Genomic DNA, 17,337 nt, shown 5'->3' with positions numbered 1-17,337 from the left:
ACTTTCTTTTGTGATTATTCAGGTGTGTTGCGAATTGTGCCCCAGTAAGGTAAATGACCATTTTTCATCAAAAACGTTTAATATCAGCTCTTTATGTACAACACAATGGCATTACTTAAAAGGTAGTTTATGTCTACGAGTACATTGAACACGAATATAATACGTAATAAGTTAAACGTTACAAAATGCGAAATCAATGAAAAACACACACACGCTAGATGTTCCGGCGATCCGCCTAGGCGAAATTGTCGTTGTCTTTGTTGCCGTCCAATCTCCTCAGCTGAAACGAACGTGTAAAAGATTTGGTAACACTGTCGCGTGGATTTGATTTTACCGACACCCGTTTCGTAGCTCAAGCGCTCCCCGGCTCACTACAAAACCAAAAGGAGTGCGGTCAGTCGTTAGTAGAAAATATCGTCGGAGAGTGACGTCACCCGCGCGGCGCATACGTCACTTCCCCACAGATAAATTGAATATAGAGGCCTAATCCAAAAGTATAATACGAAGAAATATATATTGTGCATTTATTGCCTTGACGTTTTAAGTATTTTACAGTACCTTCCCATATATATATATATATATATATATATATATATATATATATATATATATATATATATATATATATATATATATATAAGGGGCTGAGGTTTTGGAGTAATAAACAGTAGCCAAATTTCGTCGTTTCTGAACATGGCCGTCGACGATGTTTATTAGAAATATGGCGAAAAGTGCAAGGCGGTGTGAAGGATTTTTTTGGTCTGTATATTCAATGTATCTAGTGCCTTCTAGATAGTTTTGGATTAGTGGGCAAGCATTAGGGAAAGAATGAAGCAAGCCGATTTGGACGGGACGTTAGCTAAAACTAAATGCGTTGCGTTAGTCGCTGGTTAATCAAATCACTCTAAATTCGGTTCGACATTACTTCCTTCTCATCCCTGACGTTTGTGTACCTTTCGATGATCTTGACAGGACCGAGGGGCGGCGCGGTTAAGGCGTTGACGTAGACGAGGGCGGCGGCTATGCCGCCCAGCGAGGGTCCGATCCAGTAAATCTTAAAAAAAAGCGTCGAAATCGTTACCATGCACGTTAGTATATAGTCTGTTGATTTTGGCCAAAATGTCTAAAAGTCAATTCTGGAAAGGGAACTTATTGTTGTTACCGCAATGACAACAAAATGTAAGGGTATTACAAACTAATGAAAGAGATTACAAACTCAGATAAGGTTGTTTTAGGTGAGACTGAAATATTTGCTTGTTTTAATTAGTAATAGATATAAATATGGCGTACTGTATTTTTCATTAAAAAAACTGCGTTTATGTTTGTTAGTGCTATAAGAAAAGGATTAAAAGTGATAACTCTAAGGTTAATGTGTTTTGGTACTCTTATATACTTACTTTCTGGCTGAGCATTTTTTTTTTTGCTATCAAGTGCAAACATCAGAGAAAAAACATGTTTTTTAGGTCGCTACAGGTTCAGTTATCTAGTGAAATAAATCAGTCAGTTACTAGTAATTGCGGCAGTGGTTGCAGTGAGTGGAGAAAAAGATTTGTAGTGTGTTTTGAAAGAGACCAAACAAAGTGCGTCACGTGCAACAAAAATCAAAAAAGTATTATTTCCTACCAAACAACCCATCAAGTAGAGCTCTCAAGAAGCTCTTGCTTTTATACTTGACAGTTTCACGAAACAACAATACCTAGCTATCCGATTGGGTGCACAATATTACTGAGACAATGGCCAAAGTCCCGCTGCAAGATGTTCTTAATCACACCACAGGAAGAATTTTATTTATGCAAGAAGAGGTTTTTCTCAGCGTTTCCAGAAACCTACATTACTTTTTGAGTTATGGTTTTGATGAAAGCTCAGGGCAGGCTCAATACAAACAAAAAATGCCTTCTGGAGATACACAACTCGCTCAGATGGCATCATCCTCTAGAATAATGAAATGCCACAATCTCTGAATTGAATTAAAAATCTGGCAAGTGAGGAGGAAAATAAGGCATCCAAAAAAGCTCAGCCAAAATCTATTTTGGTCTCGTTTAAGCGTTCACGTCGATAAGCCAAATTCCATTTTGTATGGATCTACCAAAGAGTTGGACAGTGAACATTTGTGAAGTAGATAAAATTGTAAATACACATATATGTAGTTTTTCTTACCTTTTGTGCCCGAATGATTTTTAATATAATAAGTAAACAAAGTGTATAAAGCCGCAATTTTATAAATGTGTATGCATGTCCTACTAGATTCGCAGATTGGTATCATATTAGTTGATTTTTTAATCAAGATCTAATTTTACATTTCGCGTCGGTAGAAATCGATTTTGAATCCACAAAAATGGTTTCTTCCTTCATAACGCGGTGTATAAACTTCAAAAAAGTTTCAAATTATTCATTTACTAGGTCAGGTATGTAGATTCGTGTTGTATTTAAAAAAAAAAACGTAAGTCATATTTGACTTAAATTAAACGGAGCAGTTACCCAGTGATCGGTCCACACGCCGGCTACGACGGCCGACCCGAAGCTACGGGCGGGGTTCATCGAAGCCCCCGTGTACTTGATAAGGCCCAAGTGGCCCAAGGTCACGGCCAAGCCTATGGCGAGCGGTCCCGCGGCCTTGGCGTCCGGCCTATTGGGATCGCAAACGCCACAAACCACCAGGACGAGCAGGAAACCGAGGAAGAACTCGATACCGAATCCCTGGACCGGTTTGAGGACGGGATTGACGGTGGTGATCCCTAATCCGAGGTCGTGCCACTCTTCGGGCGTCAGAGCCTGCGGAAAGCGCCATATTTTAGAAACGGTGGCGAGAGCGAGCCGTCGGCGATGCTCACCATCAGGGTGGCGGAGCCGGCCAAGGACCCCGCGCACTGCACCACCACGTAGAGCAAACCTTTGATGAGGGGCACGCGTCTGACGGTCATCATGGCGAAGGTGACTGCGGGGTTGATATGGGCGCCGCTCACGTGACCGAGACTCTGGACGACGATGAAGACGACCAGGCCGAAACAGAAGGGAACCATGACGAGGTCCGCGCCGCCGAGCGTCTTGGTCACGACGACCACGGACCCACAGCCGAAAAAGTTTAGCAAAAAGTTGCCTAGGAATTCGGCCAGCAGGGCGCGCCACAGCGCGTTGATGTTGGACGCGGAGCTGACGTCGTTGATGCCGAGCACTTCCTTGAACTTTGACATCGTGCTCTCGAATCGAACCTGCGACATTTTGACGTTTTTCAAACAACCCAAATTGATTAAGAGGTCGCGTCTTTGTCGGGGCCTTAATGAGGCGCGGAAATGTCAATTATCCCAAAATCGATTCTTTACGAAGATTTTTCTTTACTCTGGCATAATCGTTTAAAATCGGAAGCGTTAACCTGATAATTTCAGGCAAACTCTGTTACTCTGAATATTTTCGGAAATTGTTGGTAGTTGAAAGTTGACATTTCTTGTAAATTATGTTTGTGGTCTTTCTTTTTAAAAATATTTTGTTGCGATAAACAAAACCCCCAAGTTTTTTGCATTTTTTGTATTTATTTTTTCCTTTTTTTTTTCAACAATAAGTAGTATTTTCAGGCAACAAAATCTCAGAAACGTCGGAAAAAGAGAGGATGTCTAATAACGATGATATAACATTTTTCTAATTTAGATTCAAATGTATTAATAATTATTTCATATTGTGGTATTTGTGAAATATTATTTACTGGCTAAGAAAAAGATTTGGGTTTGAAAGTTGATAGACCAAAGCGTGAATTTCGTAGCGCAAACGATGGCATTACGGCTAGACCCTTTTTTGAAAATTCTAATATTTCTGCAAGAATAACAGCTACTGTTGCAGACTTGATTGATTCCGAAGAATTTGGCAAACAAAATCCAGTGGCTTCGAGGTATATTCACACACAGAGAGCTTTTCAAAAAATTCTACAAAGCTAAAACAGCTAGAAAGTGGGTTGAGTTATACTTCGGCCAGAATTATAGTGTTTTCGCAACCCCTTATAGAATACCCTGCCTAGGAGAACCTTGCAAGTAACCATTCCAGGACCGTCCTAGGAATTTATCTACCTACACTAATAAGCGGGATATAAGTATGTTTTCAATCTTTTTCGCCGAACAATTTATAATAACTGTACATAAAAAAATTAGTACAAAGTAATAATTCATTACGTTCTATTTCGTTACATTTCTACATAGTATCTATCATTGTTTGCAGAGCCGTAAAACTATCTCAGCCCGAGTCACTGAACACAGAATTAAAATACCTTACCTCTGCTCTTCTCTCTAATAATTTCCACATTAAAAATATTAAGCATTCCATTAAAAAATATACTTCACCATAAAACCAGATTTACCACTTGTCCAAAAATCTCTCAACATCTTCGGTACGTCAAAGACAAAATTCCATTTGAGATGCCGAAAGTTTACAGCATTCCATGCATATGCGGCAAAGAATACATTGGAGAGATCAGACGAAATATATCAAGTAGACTCAAAGAACACGAAAGAGCCTTACGACTAAGATAAATAAACTCATCAGCTGTTCCCGATCACATTCACGAAACTGGATATAAAATTTTATTCGATAAAACTAAAAGTCTTGCATGTAATCAATTCTTCTACCAACGAAAAATCTGAGAGTCTATAGAAATCTGTAAACAACCTAACAATCTTAACCGCGACTCAGGTCTCCAATATGGGAATCATTCATCCGAGACGGTGTTTATGCCACTCATTTAGCTCCGCTCCCCTCAAACAATATATAAGCAGGTACAGAAGAAGCCAACAGTATGATTGGCGAATCGTCACCAAGGTCGACTCAGCAAAAACGGACGCAGGAGGAATCCAGAAGTGTTGTAAAAAGGATATAAATACTGTTGGTAATTTTTAGGATCCAAGTTGAGCAATATTTATTTAATTGAATTTTCCGAAAATCCAGATATGACGACACTTCTGTTCGTAGGACGGAGTATCCCCAGCTTCAAACACACTACTAAAATAGTCACAAAAAAGTTGAGACATATTTTGAGAATCATTTGTTGTAGCACCGTTGGCATTGATTTTGTATTTTTTTTATTATTAAGAAATGACCAAAAATGTTTTGTATCTGTTTTCAGATTTTCTTTGCTTTTTACAATAATTTTTTTATAGTCTGTTATTTTACTTATACCTTTCCCACTATTGTCTTGCTTTCTCTTTTTTTCCGCAGCAACTTCTTTGTGTTGTGGGTGAACCAAATAAGAAACTCACCACTGCTTATAGTTGGTACAAATTCGTTTATAAGATCATATATCTAACCATAAAATACAGTCGCGATTCGCAGCTGGACTCCAGTCATCGCCGCGCCTGTCGTGGTTCATCCTTTTACCGAGAACGTACTACTAGTAAGGATTATTTCGAAGAACGTTTATCCCGTAATAAGGGGAAAAGCCTTGCGCTATAGTTTTCCGATAAAGAAACGCGCATTATAATTTCCGTTGCGAAATAGTCGCAATTAGAGCGTAATCGCAATTAATTGCGACAATTTGGTCGTGGTTTTTTTCCGTATGATAATATTTTTTCGGTTTTTGTATCGATGCGCTTTTGTTTTCGCGCGCTCGCAGAAAATTCGAAGCCGGCGGGCGTAACGGTACGGTTTTGAGCAAAAAAAAAAACTGGACGATAAAAATGCAACGACCGATTTCCAACGTTATGAACTCCTATTTGCGCCGCAATACGGACAGCACCAAAGAGTACAAGATAGAGGGGAAGGTCGCGTATACTGTTACGAATGCCACCTAATATTTGTGTCCAAGTAGAAATAATTCATTATTTTAAGATTATCATTAATCATTTTTTTATTTTTATTTTTTATTTCAGTTGTTAATTAATTTATTAGGTTTCAATAATTTTCAACTATTTCGATATGATATATTTTTTTTTCGCATTTTACCTTTCAAAATTTAAATTGAATTGAACCGTACGTCCCGCGCGTTTTCTATTTTCATGACTGGACACAATCACTCGTGTACGGTTTTTAACATTGCCACTAATGAGAGCTTTCCCCTCTGTTTTATACTGTTCGGACAGCACGACGTGCGGCAGCGGGGGGAGACGTTTGAAAAAGATTTGCGGCCCATTTCGGTGGGTACCCGGATCGCCTTGGAACTCTCCGAACTGTACCACGAAACCAAATTCGCTCTCGATCACGATGATGACCGCACCGTGCCAATTATACAGCCGCATAAATCTCGGGTAAAACTCATCTGACTTTGTAATTCGTTCCATTGCCGAGGATTTGCTGAATTGAGCGCTCAACGCAAAAAAATACACCGCGGTTTAGGAAAATGCGTTTTTTGTCGAAAAACTATCATTTTTTGTTTGTGCCGCGCGTTCAATTTATCTATATTTTTTTTTTTTACATTATTTGTTTCGAATACTAAGATTTATTAATGCTGTTGTTCTAAGATGATACTAAAAAATAAATGTCCTTTAAAAGTTTTTTTATCATTATTTTTGAAATTTGTAAAAAAAATTGAAAAATCACACACAACATAATCGTTATTTGCAAACATTAAAATATTTGATCATTGGTCTGGTTTTTTTTAGGTAGTCCTGACTACGTAAGTCATTTTAAATTAGAAAAAATCTGTCAAAGTACTTCTCGATATTCCGCTTCCAAAAAGTGTTTATATGAAAAAGCTGCTTCATTTCCCTTTAGTAATGCTAATTTAGTAAAGTGAGGTTTTATGTAGTCGAGAATAGTTAAAAAAAAAGTTAAAGTAGCTAAGTTTTTTCCAAGTGACGTATAAAACAAAACACTATCAATTTTCTGACATATATACGTTTTTGACAAATCGGCAAAAAGACGAAGTTTTTATATAATTTGAAAGTGTGCCCTGACTGACAAATAAAAATATGTTTACGTTTTACATCCGTGAAAGGAGTGCTATGCTTCAAATGCATGAATTTAAATTCCGTAAAACTCAAAAACTAAGTGCAGAACAATTTCAAAGGGGGATGCAGTTTTTTTTGGATTTTTTAAATAGACGTGATAAGGAAAATAATTTTTTGAAAAACATTTTATGGACCGATGAAAGTTCGTTCACTACAACAAAGGGTTGTAATAGTCAAAATACGCGATATTGGTCTTTAAATAATCCTAGACGAATACAGGAAATCCTAACCCAGGGGTACCAACCAATTAATATGTGGTGCGGTGTCATAGGTGGGCATTTTTTGGGTCCGATATTTATAGATCAAAAGTCTCTTAGAGCACCAAATAGTATAATATATATCAGCGCTGATTATATGGCAGCAAGACGATGCCCCTCCCAATGTTGTGCAAGTTAACAATTTTCTTAACATCCCTATCCAACACTAGGGGTGGGATAGGGAACGGCGAAACAATGGATTGGCCAGCCAGCAGCGACGACTTAACTTTAATGGATTTTTTCTTTTTCACGTGTACAGAACTCCTTGTAATAATGTCGTGGAACATCGGCAAAGGATTTCAGAAACGTTACTAAATGCACTTAGAGTGTATGAGAAATGTGTTCAGGAAAATGGTTAATGTTTTTGTCCTACTGTCATTTGTAAATAATTATTGTTGTTGTAGTCAGTCACGGCACTCCTTGAAATTATATAAAAATTTCCTATTTTTGCCGATTTGTCAAAAACCAAAAACCAAAATTGATAGTGTTTTGTTTTATACGTCACTTGCAAAAAAAACTTGGCTACTAACCCTACATTTTATTGTTACAGTCACTTTTTGCATTAAAAATACTCGAGAAATCACCATGCGAAAATTAAATAAACGCTTATTAAATAACGCCCTGTACGTTTTTATGTTTTCCCTTTGAGATGTTTATGTTTCGCAATAAATTTAAATAATAAGAAAATCTTAGCTGCTGTTTGGTTATTCGAGCAGTTTCCGAAATGTAATAAAAGTAATTTTTTAAAAAAAATTTTAAGTGTCACGTATTCTCTTAACCGATTATAATTATCAAGGAAGATCATTCGCGACGATTATCGTTATCATTAGCGGGACGGTGTTAAACGTCGGGATGCGCGCATGACCGATGGCGTAAAACTACGAAAAATAATTCGTTCAGGCAAACAGGTTTCGAGTCGCCGTTTTATTGCGTTTGTTGTTTGAGCGTTTTACCGTCAACAAATCAACGCCGGATAGAAATAAATACGGACCCGACTATAATCTAAATCGTAATTTATATCTTATTTACGCACGGCGTTAACGCGCCGCGGAAAAAGTAAATAGACGCGTTTTTTTTTTTTTTTTTGAAGAAACTTCCACAGACTCCTGCGCCGGTTTTTGTTGAGTTGAACTTGCTAAGAAACCAACAGTATGATTGACCAAACGTTAGCCCGTTCGATTCATTACTCGAGGAAATTGCGCGTAACAAAGAAGAAAACTCGACGCTCTTCTTCCGCGGAAGACAAAGAAACGCAATTAACGGCGGCCCCGGTCTCTGACGGTCACACTCAATTGTTTGTTTGTGTTGTTTTGCAAAAATATACCCAAAAACTAACGGTCGTAGAAAAAATATAATGTGCAACACGTCTGGCAAACTTATGTACCTGCCGTTTACCACACTCAGACAATTTTAAATTCTACGTGCCATAAACTACAATTAAAATCTGGTGGACTATAATTTATACATTTATAATTTAACTTTCTCACAGAAATTTTACATACCGTTCGCATGAATGTTAGTAGTTTTTACATAAATAAGAAAGAAACATAAAGAATGTAACGCAATGTAATTTTTGAGGTGGTAATGTCAAATAATTATTTTTTTTTGAGGATGTTACAAGCCAAGTAAGATTTGCAACAAATTAAATATGCTAGCAGCCAAAATGCGCGAGACTTGCAGCAATACTTGTGTTGACAGAAACCAAAACGTGGGTTGTTATAATATATTGGGTTGTTCGGAAAGTCATTTCGTTTTTTTTTGGGGAACATGAAAGACAGTTTTCGTATAATGAATAAATATTTTATTAAATTATATATTGGCCGTCCTGGTCCAACACCTTTTGCCATCTTTCTGGCAGTAACATAATTCCCCTCTCATAAAAGTTTTGGTCCTTGCTGGCAAAAAACTGGTTCAGGTGGTTTTTGACATCTTCATTTGAGGTAAAGGTTTTGCCATCCAGAAAATTTTGCAGATCTGGAGAATGTGGTGGATGTTGCAGTACGTCCCATTCAAGCTGTAAAAGTTTTTGGCGAGTGACCAAACTTGTGTGAGGTTTCGCATTATCGTGGTGGAACACTACACCCTTCCTGTTGATTAATTCGGGCCTCTTCTCTTTAAGTGAATCATTCAATTTGTCCAGTTGATGACAATAGACTTCTGAATTAATCGTTGTATTGTCCGGCAAAAGCTCAAAAAAAACGATTCCTTTGACATCCCACCAAACGGAGAGCATCACCTTTTTTTGGTGAATGTTGGCTTTTGACACGCTTTGAGCCGGTTCATCTTTTCTGCTCCATGACCTCTTGCGTTTAACATTGTTGTATACAACCCATTTTTCGTCCCCAGTAATAATCCGCTTCAAAAATGGATCATTTTCTTGACGTTTGAGGAGCGAATCACACACGTCAACGCGACGACACAAATTTCGCTCCGTAAGGACATGGGGCACCCACACATCGAGCTTCGAGGTTAAGCCCATGCCTTTCAAATGGCCATAAACAATCGAATTCGACAAATTTAATCTCTCACCGATCTCTCGTGTGGTTATTCGCCGATATGCATCAACTAATGCCTTTATCGCATCTTTGTCAGCTTCGACCGGCCTTCCAGACCGTGGTGCATCTTCGACATCAAAATTGCCGGATCGAAATTTTGCAAACCAGTTCTGGCACTGGCGTACTGTTAACACGCCTTCTCCATACACATCCGTCAATTTTTTTCTCGTTTGGACAGCATTTTTACCTTTTCTGAAGAAAAAAATAAAATATGACGAAAATGCTGCTTATTGCTCTCCATATTTAAAAGGGCACCAACCAAAAACTACTGCGTAGAATTAATAGAACTTTTTCACACACAAGCCTTGCAATATCAGCTCTCAAGGCATATAATGTTTATGCGGCTTAAGTGTGAAGTTGGTTTCGAAAAAACGTAATTAAGTCCTCTGACGGCAAAAAACGAAATGACTTTCCGAACAACCTTATACTTATGGAGCACGATCTTTGTAGGTTATTTAATTATAGGCAAGGATTCAGGAGCTGTTGACATTTCAGCCATTTCGATTCGTTGGATTTAAATAACATAAAACTTTCCGTTTTGCTTATGCATTCGTATTATTTCAAGTCGGATTTCAGCATTTTGGTTTCAATTTCTAACCCTTTTAGTGGTTGGACTGTTGGACTCCCATGCGCTTGGAATGATTGTCAAAAACCGTACGGTTTTCCCAACTTCCTTGAACAATTTGGTGCACACCAATAGCTTTTCGCTTTCCAAATTTCAGGTTTTATTGGTATAAGACCCCTAGGTAAAAGTTTTATGAAAGTTTGCAAGGCATCTAAGATTACTTGAAAACCCATACAAAACTATAAGTTAATGAACATGGCGTCCTTTCATATGACGACCATTTTTATATTTTTCCACATATTCCTTCGAAAATGCTACATTTTAATTGTAAAAAACATTTAGTTAGATATAATTTTAATATTGAAGCTTTTACCAAAATTTGCTTTTAAAATGCACAGTTGTAGGGAAAGCAAAAAATGAAAATTATTTGATAAATAAAATTAGGTCGTAGAAAATTTTCGGACTTTTGAGTTGTTGTAATATATAAGACGGTTTGATAATAACGTCCAAGTAAAAATCACGAACACGAATTAAAATATATTCTAAACAACTGATATACACTCCCCGACAAAAAGTTACAACTTTTTGAATTATTTCATCCGATTTTCATGGTTTTGTTACCTGTAAGTAAATTCATTTATTTTAATAGTTTTTTGTTATTGGTTAGTATCATACAGGGTACAGCAAAATGTTGTTTGTTGTCATACTTTCAAAACATCCAGCCGGAAAACTAATTTGGTTTACAAACTGTTCCCTTCGTAATCTTTTATGTATTCCAAATCTTTTGGTTTTTTAATTATTCTATTATATCAATCCATTTATGATATGTAAATGTTTATTTATTTATGTATTTATTTACAACAAGTTCCGTGTTAAAAAAAATATATGTAATTATACAGTGTATCTTCAATCTTTATATAAATCATTAGATAAATGGACTGGAAGTTTTGTTGTATTCTTCTTTGAACGCGCCCGAGCATTTCGATGTCTTTAATAAAATAGGGATCCCATATTGTCTGACCATATTCTAATTTTTGGCCAATGAAATACTTATAAAGTTTTACTATGACCTGAGATGATCTATTAAGAAAGGCCTTCTTCAGAATTAACCTGTTTAACTACTTTTGAAATACGTGTCTCCCATTTCAAGTTGGAAGTTATCATAATTCCAAGGTCTTTCTGTTCTTCTACATATTGTAAGATCATTTTATTAAGGATATAACGATACTCAGTTCTGTTTGTTTCAATACTCAAAACATTGCATGTCTCTTCGTTTAGTTTCATTTTCCATTTTTTGCACCAAATTTCTATCATTGTTAGGTCTCTCAGAAGGTCATCGTAGTTTTCAGTTTCAGGATTTGCAGAGTTTTGTATCATCTGCAAAGGGTCTGATGAAACAATAAGACGTAGTAGATTTCCTCTAATCCCGTAATGTTCGAGCTTATGCAAAAAGAGATGTTGCGGAACTTTGGTCAAAAGCCTTTTCGAAATCTAAATAAATTACATCAACTTGTTGATTTTTATCGTAGCTTTTCGTCCACTCATGTGATAGTTGATCTCCGAGGTAAGAAACCATGTTGTATTTTTATTTAATACAGGGGAAATAAAAGAAAACCGTTCTAGGCAAAGTGACCTCTAGCGACAAATTTCCGAAGCACTTTTATGTTGTAACGATTACTTTTGTGAGTTTTGTATCATCTGCAAACAGTGTGATTGAAGTTTTGATGTTTTCACTAATGAGAACTGATGTTCAAATTAAACTTTGTTAATTTTACTGTATTTTTTTAAAAAATGCATGTCTATGTTATCTGTTAAAAAATCAACGTTAGCTAAGTATGTGGTTGTTGTAACAGAATGTTCGACGATGACGTATAAAATAGATAACCGAAACGTGACCTTTTATCATTATAAAATAAAGAATGTCCCGCTTTCTATATTGTCGGGTGATTTCCCGAGGGCTGGGAACGGAACACCCCCCCCCCCCCCAGTTTACTAATCAGCATTTAACCGATGGCCTCTTTAAAATTTATGTTTTAATCCAGCGTAAGTGTTAAAAAAAAATCGTAGTTTTTCTTTTACTCTTGGGGAGTGCCAGGGCGGCGGTAGAAAACTAGATCAGGGTTGCGAATAAACACGCCCGGCCCTAAGGGGGTGTGTATAGCGTGCCTCGAAAAAACAATGACGTATATATAGGACATTAAGACTCGTCTTTTGTGACGTCGAATTGTCAGTCGACTTCCGCCACGTATTTCTTCGCACAGCGCGCCAGCACCTCGTCATTATTATTATTTTTTATTTATTAGGTATACCTGAACGTGGCTACTATTAATAAGAATTATCCAATGCGAATTAATTTTATAGCGGCAACCGACGAGAAGACGAGGAGGTGCGGGCCTTTATTTAATGTTAATTTGGAAATACAGTAAGATCCCGATTATCCGTGTTGAATGAAATGATACTAATGTATGTACCAGGTGGCCCATTAATAAAAGACGCCGGCCATATCCTAGGAACCGTTAGTCCTACAACGTAGAAAAAAAATATTTATAGGAAGTTATTTTCAGGTTCATAAAATGTAAAATAGAAAAAACGGTTTTTCTCAAAAATATTGCAAATTAATCGATAGCAAAATTAGTAGCGTAAAAAATCTCGCGGATGTGCACTTACTATCACGTATTCTGCGCAAGTTCAAAATGTCGCCAATGTTCGCAGATTCTCGTTCCTTAAAATAGTCTAGTAGGATTTTGACAGCCTCTTTAGCTTGTCGACTAGTTACTCTTTTGACTTATACCGTTTTAACGTAATTCAACAAACTCACCGTGCGTCTTTTTCGTTAGAGACGTTTTCTTTGTTTGACCAACATGTAAGATTGGGTGGAAAAAAATGAAGCAAGTTTGCATCGTCAAATGATATTACATAATTAATACATATATGCATTATATATCATATATTATGATAAACATTATCCAGATGAAGAAGTAGAAAAGGGGTCTTTTCCTTCTTCAAATAAGACTTTACTTATTATTACTTATAATTTAATTTAAAATACATATTATTATTAAATAATGATAGATAACACATAGTAACATAGTCCCAACACTAGTCAGAACTGACAAAACAGAGGCTAAAATTTACCGAAAATATATCTCTTCAAACATGTGGCCAAAGCACCGAAAACATCCGGTGGCTTGTCACAGTGGTTAACGAAACCTTAAAGTGACACTCTGTGCGCATGTGTGGTATTTTAGAGTTGGAGGCGTAGAAATATAAACAAAATAAATTAAAAATAATACACTTCGTCAGACATTCGTTTAATAGTTTAATAGTTCAGTAGTAGCGGTCGTTCCGCTCGTGACTAAAGTGCCGTTCGCAAAACATTTCGCATAATATACTAGAAAAAGAAAAGAAATAAAAAAAAAATCAAAATCAGTTTTTAACTATCGACAATTGTTGGATTTTAACGCCCATGTTTGATGGAGGGCTTGTATGACACCTTATACGCCCGTATAAAAATTTTATATTTCAATGACGGTAGCTCCTAGGTGACCGTCGTTGGTATAGAAATGATCAGCTTCAAAAACTTTTTTTTTGTCTGTTGGGCGTTGTCTGTTCTCCGTTCTCGTCTTTTGGCTTTTCCGGAATAACTTTGCAACTGCTTTTTTAACCCTCCACGAGATACATAAACCTATAAGAAATGGCTTCGATCTGACGCTTGCATCCATCTTTTTTTCCCGATTTTCGACTGTTTTTGGTATTGCTACGAAACACGATTAGTGTCCGAAATTTGAAGCTATCAACGGAACCTATCGAAAAAGGGGGGGGGGGGCCGGAGGGACGGGAAGTATTTAAAAAAAAAATAAAAATAGCGTGTGCAGAGGTCTACAAAAAAGACCACGTTTTCAAAACTGAAAAAATTTTTGAACAAAAAGACGCAGAAGATTCGGCTCCATAAACTTTTATTCTTGACAAATTTTCAAAAATGTACAGGGTGCGCCGTAAATTCAAAAAAACTGAAAAGTGGGTCCCCCTATTATTGAAAATTAGCTATAATTTAAGTAGTGTTTTACATGTTAGTTTCGTTTACATGAAGATATAACCCGTATAGACAGTTTTGTGTTTAAGGTTTTTACCTATTGTACAGGGTGTTCGCGATATTCCGTCCAATATTAAATAAATAAGTGCCCCAATTTTGCAGCCACCGACTTGGCAGTGAGGTAGAAGTTCACAAAATTTTCTTATTTTCTTGGAAACTATTAGCCCCATTGGCAAAATTCTTTTACCAGGAGATGCAGAAGATACGGTTCATTTCAATCATTTTTTTGATTATGTGGTTTTTCAATTATAGACAAAATTCTAAAACACAATGAAAATTGTTCTTTTCCAGAGTAAATTATTTGCCGCAAACCAAAATTCGTAGAAAATATGGCCAAACATGGCCGATGTTATGGGCCGCATCCAGAGCTACAATTTTTGTATTTACGGTATTTGTCTATCACGCTCGAGATATTTGAAAAACGAGAAAAAAATATTTTCTCCAAAACCATTTACTCTGTTGGAAAAATTTATGGACTAAGAAACGTGAGAGATTCCGGGCTATAACCTCTAATTCGAACATTTTTTGAATTATATTCAGGGCGTGTTGTTTTTGGTCAAAAATTCTAACAATGCCTAAAAACTTCCGTTTTTTTTTGGGTAAATCGTTGATCGTAAATGAAAAACGTCAAAATATGGAATAATTTGGTTTAAATAATACTGTAAACTGGATCGAGAGCTACAGTTTTCTGATTCACTGTTCCGGTCTGTTGTACAGGGTGGGCGAGATATTTGAATAAAAATATTATCGTAAATCGCTATTACCGGTGGAAATTTTTATATTTACCAAGGTCTGCTATAATTTTGAATTTCGGCCACCGTGAAAGTCAATTTATACAGGGTGTATACACAATACAATTACATTGATTTTGCGAAAGTTCCGTAGTGGTCCGCAGGAACACGATAGAAAAACAATGCGTCCCTCTAGGACAAGGAAACGCGAAGCGACTTCTTTTTGAAATGCAAAGCTGCTTCGCGCTACGCACTACGAACTTGCTCCGCCCACCGACGATTTTTCGAAAGCAGTCTTGTGTTTTTTGTATTAAATATTTTTAATTGGTTCAGTGCATATTAAACTACGACAGCGATTGATAAAATATCTTCGTTTTTGCGATTCTCTTCGATTTTAAATTTCCTCTCTCATGGTCGTCACGCGATATCGTTTAATTATTCTTTAGTTACGGATATCTTAAACCTCCGCCGCAAACGCGATACCAAGAATTCGATTTCAGAAAATGACTAACGTATTTTGCGGCCTCGCTTCAGTCGTCGCATCAATATCCAATTTTTTTTTTCTTAAATCATAACGCGGACGCATGAAACGCGGTAAAATTTTCGGCCCGGATATTGCGAGTTTTTCGAGCATGTTGCGGACTCACCCCGTGTGAAAATTTCTTCCTGTTCGCACTGCTGGCAAAAAGTAAGTCTTTCGCAGCGGATCGCGACGAATTCGGCCGGACAGTGTCCACGGAAGCGAAACTTTGAATACGCGCGGGTTTTCCTGGCGCGCTCCGCCGCCGTCGCCGTGGTGGGGCACGTGGGGGGGAGGGGGGGGGGTAGGACGGAAGGTATTTTCTAGATTAAAAGTCATCCTACCGTAAAAATCCGCGTATAGCTGTCCATCATCTGGGTCTTTCTTTGTTTCGCGTTCTCGAAGCAAGACCGAATCGTTCGGCTTCCTTACATACACTTTCTTCCTCGTAATCCTCCTATTTATCTTTCCTTCTTCGCGTAATTTTATTGTAATTGATTGCATAATTGCATTTTTGCAGCCACTGTGTATAGATATGGAAATTAGATAAAGTCCGATAACTTGTTGACATGACCCCGTATACCGAATAGGCCACTGAATTCTGAGCACTGTTATAACTTTTCGATTAAGTAGTCAATAAATACAAAAATTTACAAATGTACATTATATTTCTAATTTAATTTAACCTCCAATTTGTAATTCAATTTTCTCCTTTTTTTTTATCAAACACAAGTGGGTTTGGTTGTTTGCCTATCCGAAGTGTAACATATCCGAAGCAACTTACTAAAGCTCCGAGATCCATTTCCAGTGTGTCCGGCTTAAAAACTGTACACCCTTGTAAAATACATGGTTCGATTTTGATAATGCACCAGAAACTAGAACGAAACAGCTTCGAAAAAAAATTTTATCTGTCCGTTCTCCGTTCTCTGTTCCTGGACTTTTTCGACAATCACTGCTGAACGGTGTGAACTAAACGGTTCAAATTTTGCTCCTTTTCAACAGTCTACGGGATACACAAGATATCTAAAAATGGCAGCGATCACACCTCGGCGGCCATTTTTTTTTCAATTTTCGACTGTTTTTTGGACCTTGCTATGAAACACGATAAGTTTCCGAAATTTGAAGCAATCGACTTTATATTTAACACATTTATGCAGCATTGCTCCGTGACGGCACCTATTGAAAATGGGTGACTGGGGGGTCGGGAACTATTCTAAAAAAAAATCGCGTTTGCAAGGGTCTAAGAAAAAAATCATTTCGCGAAATAGACAGCTAAAACTTGTGTATTTAAGGTTTTTGCCTGTTGTACAGGGCGTTCAAGATATTAAGTGATGTATTCAAAAATCGACTTCAGATTCGGCATTTCATTTGTTGAAAATAGACTTACTCAAATCTCGCAGTGTTTTGGAAAAATTTTTGAAATTTTTTTTTTGGTATATTTTGACTTCCAGAAAAAAAATGTTTTCTCGATAACTATTAACTCGATCTGCAATATTTGTGAACTAGAAAATGCGGGAGATCCGGGAACTCTGAAGTCATGGCTAACTGAGACTAATTTTTGATGTCAAGTATCTAGAAGGGATTTCTTTAAGAATTCTGATTCTTAATTATGCTTATTTCTTAAAATTAAACATGATTAAAGGGGATTAGATATAAACTGAACACACTTTTTACAACGCTTAATTTTTTTATT

General features: G+C 36.9%; 1 protein-coding gene across 5 annotated transcripts; it reads right to left on the bottom strand.

Annotated features, from left to right (window-relative positions):
• Positions 1-53: 53 nt before the first annotated feature.
• Positions 54-15,870, bottom strand: LOC132702166 (aquaporin AQPAe.a). 5 transcript variants are annotated; one of them, XM_060670635.1, is made up of 6 exons: positions 5,158-5,254; positions 2,832-3,209; positions 2,479-2,772; positions 926-1,054; positions 335-371; positions 54-280 (listed from the first exon to the last, which is right to left on the bottom strand). In XM_060670635.1, the coding sequence occupies exons 2-5, from the start codon at positions 3,189-3,191 to the stop codon at positions 369-371; spliced, it is 786 nt and encodes a 261-aa protein (XP_060526618.1). In that variant the 5' UTR covers positions 3,192-3,209; positions 5,158-5,254; the 3' UTR covers positions 54-280; positions 335-368. The 5 variants fall into 5 exon arrangements, with proteins under 5 accessions (XP_060526618.1, XP_060526619.1, XP_060526620.1 ...); XM_060670636.1 differs by having other exon boundaries at positions 954-1,054; XM_060670637.1 differs by lacking the exon at positions 335-371 and having other exon boundaries at positions 954-1,054.
• Between the last annotated feature and the right edge of the window lie 1,467 nt (positions 15,871-17,337).

The sequence above is a fragment of the Cylas formicarius genome, unplaced genomic scaffold (genome assembly GCF_029955315.1).
Source record: "Cylas formicarius isolate icCylForm1 unplaced genomic scaffold, icCylForm1.1 PGA_scaffold_5__7_contigs__length_24384050, whole genome shotgun sequence".
In the NCBI taxonomy this organism is placed as follows: domain Eukaryota; kingdom Metazoa; phylum Arthropoda; class Insecta; order Coleoptera; family Brentidae; genus Cylas; species Cylas formicarius.
Note: the sequence above shows the minus strand (reverse complement) of the source record. Positions and strands in the feature narration are given on the sequence as shown.